We start from the raw sequence: 7,747 nt of genomic DNA on the forward strand, positions 1-7,747 counted from the left end.
CTTTCTCTCTGTTGCTTGAATGTCACACTGCTCTTTCTAGTTACCCTGGTTGTGTAAAGCCACGCTGACACCCTGCACCAGAGGAGAAAATGAACATCACAGCCTTAATGCTTCAATCAGGAACAACTTTTAAGTATTGTTCATAGCTCAGCAGCTGCGTAGAGAGAAAGCAGGGCACATGTTAGTGGAAAACTTTTATTAGAAAAAAACCCTTCAATAGACTATGTTGTTTCTTTCTTCCTCTCCCATTCTTCTAAGAAACATACCATAGTTGAAACTCGCTAAATTCTGAAAAACATGACAGTTATTGTATAAAACTTATAAAACCTCTTCCTAGCTACATGTGCTCAGGGACATGTCCTGCTGCAGGCTGCCCTGTGGCAGGTATTGGTGGCTCGTGACCCGTGGGGGAGGCTGTGTGCATGCAGGTGCAGCCAGCGTGCTAGAAGGAGTCTGGAAAAAATAGCACTTGGTTGAGCTGTTTGTGAGGCCACACTTTTCTGTGACTCGTCCAGAGAACCACATACAACCTGAGCTGTGAAAGATTTCCCCTCTGCCTCCCGCAGCTCTGCTGGCTCTCAGGTGAACCAAAATGTTCTCAGCCTAAACTGTGCTTTTCTTAACACTCATATAAAATGCTGGTTTGAGCTAGGAGCCTTCCTTGCCCTTTGCTGGCAGCAGCCCAATATTAGACAAAATCAGTGGGAGAACTTGCTGGGTTAAATGTGCCCTGCCCTTCCCACCTCTCCAAACCTCCAAAGTCAGGCTAGCACCAGTTGCAGCCTGACAGTTACGTGCCCAGAGGCTCTAGCCAGTATAAATCCTATTTACAGGAAGTGCTAGAAAAACATTAACATGAAAAGAAATTCAAACTTGGTATGAAGCCTGCTGGTGAAAGTGCTGGGGACATCTCTCCACCTCTGCTGTAGAGAGGTTAATCCGTCACTTCACTGTAATAGTATTTCTGGGCAGCGTCCGTCATCTTCCAATCAGCAGCCCGAAACTCGATGATCTCCAGCAGCAGGAGCTGGGACAGGGAGCTGAGCCCCTCCTGCAGAAGGAAGCCATCTCGGAGGAGGGAGAAGAGCTCATCCATCCGCTGGGAGTTCATCTTCTCTAGCTGCTCACCGATGCGATGGAGCTGTAGGACCAAGCAGTCCACCTTCAGAAGGAAGAGAAGAAGATGGCTGAGTGCAAAGGAATGGAGAGCTTTGGCACATCTCTGTGAAGGTCCCCATCAGTCACTTATGGACCAATTCATCCTGTTCCCTCTGTTCTGGATTTCCAACAGGCGACAGTTCTGCTTCCCTCCAGTTGCTGTGATCCAGGAGGCAGGAGAAGCTGAATGCCTCTTCTGCCAAAAGCACTGGAAAAGCACATCCTGAACTCCCCTGTCTCTCAGACAAAATTGCCAGAGAAATGCACCCGCAACAGGTGGAAAAACATTAATTTCCTGCAGATTGTCCAAGAGATGATGGCAAGGCTGAAGCCGAGGCTGGAGCAAGGAGGTGCCTCGAAGAACAGAGGGAAGTTGTTGGAACATGCACTAAAGCTCTTAGAAAGTCCAGTGATTTGCAGGAAACAGGGGCACTAACTGGGTCTTTGGAGAAGAAGGGAAAGTCAATGGGCTGCACGGGTGGGAGGGTTGTGCTAAGATGGAAAAAAACCCCAAAGGGCCCATCCAAGAGCCCCTACATTTTACAGGAACCCCTCGCCTGAGGGGCGACTCAGCCATGCCCTACACAGGTTGCCGCACACCCGGATGTGTGCGAAGCTCCAGCTCCAGAAGAGCCTTCTCCAGCCCGCTGGGGTCTGGCACAGCATCAACTGCAGGCCCGGGCAGGTGAGCAGCAGCCACACAAAGCATTGCACAGCACATCCCGGGACCTGCGGGGACACAGAGCCGCTCTGCACACCTATGGTCGCTGCAGCTGTCTGCTGTCACCTCCCACAGCTGTGGTGCCTCGGCAGGTCAGTGTGACAGCTGCTTTTCCAGATGTCCAGCAACCAGGGGTGCTGGATAAGCAGCCAGTTTCTGTGAAAACGGGGAAGAGTCATTGTCCGTGTTTTTCTCACATGATGGGAGGTGAACCTGCGTAACACCGGACAGCTCCTGCTTCAAGGGATGGCTGGGCTGCTGGGTCTCCAGTGATGACACTTGGGCAATAGGGAGAAAAGCTGCCCCAAGGGAGGACATGCAGCCTGGGCCAGGGAGCCAGAACCTGCACCTCCATCCTGCTTCCTTCTGGGCTGCAAACCCTCCTGCCCGGCGGGTCTCCTTCAGCACATACTGGGGAAGCAGCGCTCCCTCCTCTGCACCAGGATGCAGAGACAGCATCCCCCCCAGGCTATGCTTTTTGCTGGTCCCTGGCAGGACAACAGGCGCATTAGCAGCCCTCTTCCCTGCACTCACCTCTTCCTCCTTCCGCAGGCTGTCAGGCTGTGCCAGCCGGAACAGACAGTCATAAACGGGGTTCACCAGAGCCATCATGGGCATGTTGTTCACCTGTAAGGAGGCAGGAGCCATCGTCAGCTTGGGCTAGAAAAGGAGGAGTCTGCAGCTATTTTAAATAGTTGTTCCCTTGCTGCTCTTCAAAGGAGAAGGGAGCAGAATTTATCTGTGCTGCCAAAAGCACTATTGGTGGGATTTACATAGGAGACCAGACATTCAAGCTTCCAGGAGCCAGAGAAGCTGAACAAATGATGCAAAAACATCTATTTTTAAATGTAAGCAGGTAGTCATGGGAAATACACTTGTTGCAACAGTATTTTTCCTGCCTGCAGCTCTACTTGCATCATTTTCACATCTACTCCAAGCAGGCATCCAAGTACACACACTGCAGCGAAGGCTTGCAGACAAACTCTGTCAGTACATGGGCTAGAAATGATGTGAACACCCATGGGTCCCCCCAGGACCTCATAGCAACCAAACTAGTTCAATCTGGGACATTTGGGAGCAGGCAAATCAGGGGATTTCAAACACCAGGTACAAAATGAGGAAGCTCAGACTTTGTGACTGTTCCCAGAGACGGCTCTGCCTCTCCAAGCATGTTCACTCGCCCGCAGGTAGCACCAGCCCCAGCTGTATCCTCATGCTGAGAACCGGCTCTGGCCCCCACTGCCAAGCCACGGCCCTGGGGCTCCACGCAACACCCATCCAACACTTCTGCCCTGGCGTCTGTGGACACCCAGGCCCTTCTGGCACCCATAGGCAGCAGCAGCCAGATGCTCCTGCTCCAGCTCCTTACCCTCAGGTAGTCGAAGATGTTGCAGATGAAGGTGACGTAGCAGATCCATGCCTGGAGAGAGCGGGTGCGCAGCTCCTCCCGGTCCTTGTACTCCTGCTGCAGCCGGTTCAGTAGGCTCCTCCGGAAGATGCTCTGGCCGACTTGTTTGCTCTCTGCCTACGAGCCCACAAAAGCAGGATGGAGGGATGAAATGGGGATGTGGGAGGGGTGGGGGAATGCAGGACCATGCAGATACCCTCCTGTGATAGCCCAGAGAGGCAGGAAAGCTGCAACTAACTGCCTGTGCTCGCCAGCTGCTCGTCTGGATGCTGCCACTGCACGGGACAAGCAGCAGAAGAGGAAAGCTGGCTGAGGGATCAGAGCGCAGGGCTGGGGCGAGGCCTCTTCCTGGCTGTCCTCCTAGGGACACCCCGCACAGCTTAAGTGTTTCGCTGTCCAGACACGAGGAGCTCTCACCTGGATGATGGTGTAGCAGATGCGCCCTGCCTCCTTGCTGAACACACAGTCTTTGAGGGACTGGTCCACTATAATATTGGCCACTTTCTCCAGGTCCACGTTGCTGGGATCTGCAGAGAGGAGAAACACTGTCAGGACCCAGCACCCTTTGTGCCCTGCTTGCTTTGGGGTACCTGGAAAGCAATCAAGGTCGGCACAGGACCTGGTACAACCATGTTACATATAACCTCATGCTCACTCCCACATCAAAAGTCACAGCTCCTCTTGCACACCAGCTGCTTTGGAGATACCATCTCCAACAGTGCACGGTCCTCCCAGGCTGAAGACACAGCCATCACGATGGGAAAGTGATGGAGGAAAGCAGGTAATATGGGGAAGCGAGAAGTTGATCTCAATCTGAAATCCCAGCACTGCTTCAAAGTTGGGTTAGCAGGAGCCAGATATGCAAGCTCCTGCTGGGCTTTGAATAGAGACATGACTGGTGAGCAGGAGACCCTGGGGGCTGGGAGGACGAGGTGGCCCCACAGCGGGGAGGGGCAGAGAGCAGGAACTAGGCACTGGAACGGGTGAGAGGCCAAATATGGGAGAGATGCTGGGTTAGAACAGGAGAGGAGGGTACCCTGAAATCAGGGAAGACCACAAGGATGAGAACCACAAGGAGCTGAGTTTGAACACCTGCACCATTAAACATTGGGGAGAAGGTGAGAGGTGACAAGAAGAGGCAGGGAGCAAAGACCTTCCTGGAGAAGATTCACCAATGGCACCCAGTCACAGATGAACAGTGTTTATGAATCGGCTTTTCTAAACTTAGCAATTAGTGTTCCTTAAAGGGGTCCAAGCATCCAGCCTCATCTACCAGCCAAGCTGCGTGTGGCAGAGGAGCTAGTAAAAAGCCTGCTGACCTTTGAGGGCTGTTTTCAGCAGCTTCTGAGTCTCGCTGTCAAATGACTGTATTTTATACTCTTCTTTGCCCGTTTCCCCCATGACTGGCTTCCTCCAAGGGCAAGAGTCAGGGCAATGGATGGGCTAGTGACAGTCCCTGGGGAAAGAGCACACAGAGCTTAGTTGGACAGAAAGGCAGACCTTCACCTTGCCATTTGGCAAATCCCATCTAGTGCTGGAGTACAGGCTGTTAACCTGACAACCCCCCATCCCAAGGAAACTCCTCTGTTATTAGGGCACCCAACTCCGGCCCTAGATCTGAGCAAAGCCTCACTCCCACATCTTTTTAAGACTTGCTTCCTACCAGCCTATGATAGAACTCCATCTTCAGAGCCTTTACATTTTTCTGATATGAAAAATGTGTTTCAGTCTGTTGATCTGCAGGTTCAAAGTGGACAGCACACCAAGGCAGCCCCAAAATACACCGATCTCCCCTCAGAAGGCTTCCCCGTGGCTGTATCACAGGGAAGCACACGCAGGAGCACGCACGCAGCTGCTCCCTTGTGCCTTTGAAACACCAATTCAGCTGGTTGTGAAACAAAACCCTGGGAAGAATCAAATCGGCACCTAAGCATCCAACGCACACTCGCCAGAGCGAGTAGAGCACTTCTCCTGCGCCGGACCCAGGGTCCCTCAACTCCCAAAGAGACACAGCAAGCTCTGCAGCCAAATCCCCAACAGCAACAGCTCCCATCTTGTCCCTGCAGTCAAGCACAGCTCTCTGCAGTACCAACACTGCTCCTAAATAGTCTATAGATTAATTTTCTTCTGCTTCATGATACAGCGAAGACAGCAAGAGGGTACGCACGGCACAGAGAGGAAGGGTTTTCTTTGACATGCACACGAGGTGATCTGCTGGATGCAGAATGCCGGGCTGTCCAGACCCGCAGCACACACAGAAGGCAATCAGCCAAATGAGTTTTGCCAGCTCGTCGAAATTCCTGGGCCGTTACTCACGCCCCTCTGCAAACAGGTCCCTACCCAGATTAAAGCTGAAGAGCCCATCACCCTTTAGAGGCATGGGACACATATCGCAGGCAGCCCAACCCCTCGGCACACCACTTGCTCTGAAGCCATGGCACAACATGTAGTAACTCAGAGCAGAGAGTGGAGCTTGCTGGCGGGTAGAGGCTCTGCCCTCCTTGCCTGCCTCTCTGGGAGGCCCAGGGCAGACCTTGCCCCACGGGGGTGACAACCTGCTCACGCTGCTCTCGCAGCCGAAGCTCTCACCTGCGCAGGGTTACCTGCCCCGAGACCTGCACAGAGGTTTCTTTTCCAGATGGATTCACAAGCAGCTGGGTGCTCTCTGTGCCATGTCTGGTTGGCAAATGCCTTCCCATCCGGCCCCTCCTCCTTCTGCACCGTTTCTTTCCCTCTGTATCTGCACTCACGCCATTCTGCACTGCCAGCAGAGCAGCCTGAGCTCGCCAGCAGCCCTGTGTCCCACCAGCAGCATCGCCACGCGGAAGGAACCTGGTGAGAGCTCAGCGCCGCACACAGCGAAGCACGAAGTGCCTGAGCCTGTCTGGCAGCGTCTCTGCCGCCACCGCCCAGTGCCTCTCCCGGAGCATCCTTCCCCACGGCTTCCCGGGGACAGGCATGGCTGCTTTGAACTGCTGTGCCAAATAACCCTGCCCAGAGCAAACCACAGCGTGTGAGCGTAAAACCAGCCAGGCCTCCTCCGCACTAGAGATCCTGCTGCCAGGACCACCTTGCCTGAAGGGCTGGTGGCAGTGGGTGACACCAGGCACGTCATCACCCGTGGGTGCTAGTGGGGACCACTTGCAGAGTGCTCCCCACTAGACGAGCTGTCCCGGGGACCGACGTGGTCGGGGTTAGCGTCCTCGATCTGCCGGTGGTCAGCCGGCCCGTGTGCCAGGGCCCTACCCTAGGGGGGTCACACCTGGCGGGACGGGCTGGACGTGCCCCGGCCATCGCAAGGGGAGGGAGAAGAGCAGCGAGTCTCCTCTGCCGCCACTGAGCATCCGCCCGAGGGACGCTACCAGCCGCCCGGGAGCCCCGTCCCATCCCCGCCGAGACGCCTCCTGCCCGGGGCACCTGGGCCACCGGCGCCCCCCGGGACCCCCCGCTGCTGCCTCGCCTCACCCCAGCCCCGCGGGGGAGCCGCTCTGCGGGCGGCACAAGCCGAAGGGCCCCCAGGGCGGAGGCAGCGGCGGATCCCGGAGAAAGCAGCCCCCCCGCCGCCCCCGGGCAGGGCAGGGGGAGCCGGGCGCAGCCCCACCGACCTGCCGGCCGCCCCCGCTGGGTCCTCTGGCCGCCGGGGCATCGCCGGAGCGTCCCGGGTCCCGCCGCCCCGGCCCCGCTCCCTCCCGGCACGGCCCAGGTTTCCTCTTAGGTCATTTCCTCGCCCGAGCCGGGGGAGGGACGGGCCGGGACGGGGCGGGAGAGCAGCGGCAGCCGCCGCAGCGCCACCGCCTGCGAGCGCCGGGCCACGGCGGCCCGCGGGGCTGCTCCCCGGGCACGGCCGCCTGCTCCTCCGGGCACCCCCGGGAAGCCCCCCAAGCACGGCCGGCTGCCTCCCGCCTCCCCCGGGCATCCCCACCTGCACGCCGGGCACTCCCGGGCACGGCCGGCTGCTCCGCTCCCCGCGGCTCTCCCCAGCCGGCGGTCTGAAGGCAGCACTTAGCCCCTCCGCCCCCGAACCCCTGGGCCTCCTCCGCCGAGCACCGGCCGGGCTTTCCCAGCGAGAGCTGCACCGCGCTGCCGCTCTCCGGGTAAAAACCCCGTTTATTCCACCCTCCCCTCCAGGCCAGGGCAGGCTGCAGCCGAGCAGCATAAAAAAATGGCAGAAAAAAAATCAGGAAGGGGGAGATGCAGTAAACCCAATCACTGCAACAAGAGCTGAGCGAGGTATAACATACTTCAAGTTTTTTCTCTAAACTCCCAAACATTTTACAGGGGAAGACCCCTCAGGCGTTGAAGCCTTCGCAGCATTTAGAGGACAGCAGAGCAGCCAGGCTGCTGAAACCAGAGAACAGCCTCAGGAAACGCAGAATGAGCAGTTTGGGAACGTTTTCTGCAGAGCTGTGTGGCCTGGCTAGATACAAAGCCCGAACTCATCCACAGCGCGGGTGTGTGGC

The 7,747-nt window shown here is 56.6% G+C and overlaps 1 protein-coding gene across 1 annotated transcript; it reads right to left on the reverse strand.

The window, feature by feature from the left end:
• Positions 1-95: 95 nt before the first annotated feature.
• MIF4GD (MIF4G domain containing) lies at positions 96-7,031 on the reverse strand. The gene is made up of 6 exons (XM_072880987.1): positions 6,893-7,031; positions 4,607-4,743; positions 3,705-3,814; positions 3,249-3,404; positions 2,414-2,506; positions 96-1,162 (listed from the first exon to the last, which is right to left on the reverse strand). The coding sequence occupies exons 2-6, from the start codon at positions 4,686-4,688 to the stop codon at positions 935-937; spliced, it is 669 nt and encodes a 222-aa protein (XP_072737088.1). The 5' UTR covers positions 4,689-4,743; positions 6,893-7,031; the 3' UTR covers positions 96-934.
• Between the last annotated feature and the right edge of the window lie 716 nt (positions 7,032-7,747).

The sequence above is a fragment of the Ciconia boyciana genome, chromosome 16, assembly GCF_034638445.1.
Source record: "Ciconia boyciana chromosome 16, ASM3463844v1, whole genome shotgun sequence".
In the NCBI taxonomy this organism is placed as follows: domain Eukaryota; kingdom Metazoa; phylum Chordata; class Aves; order Ciconiiformes; family Ciconiidae; genus Ciconia; species Ciconia boyciana.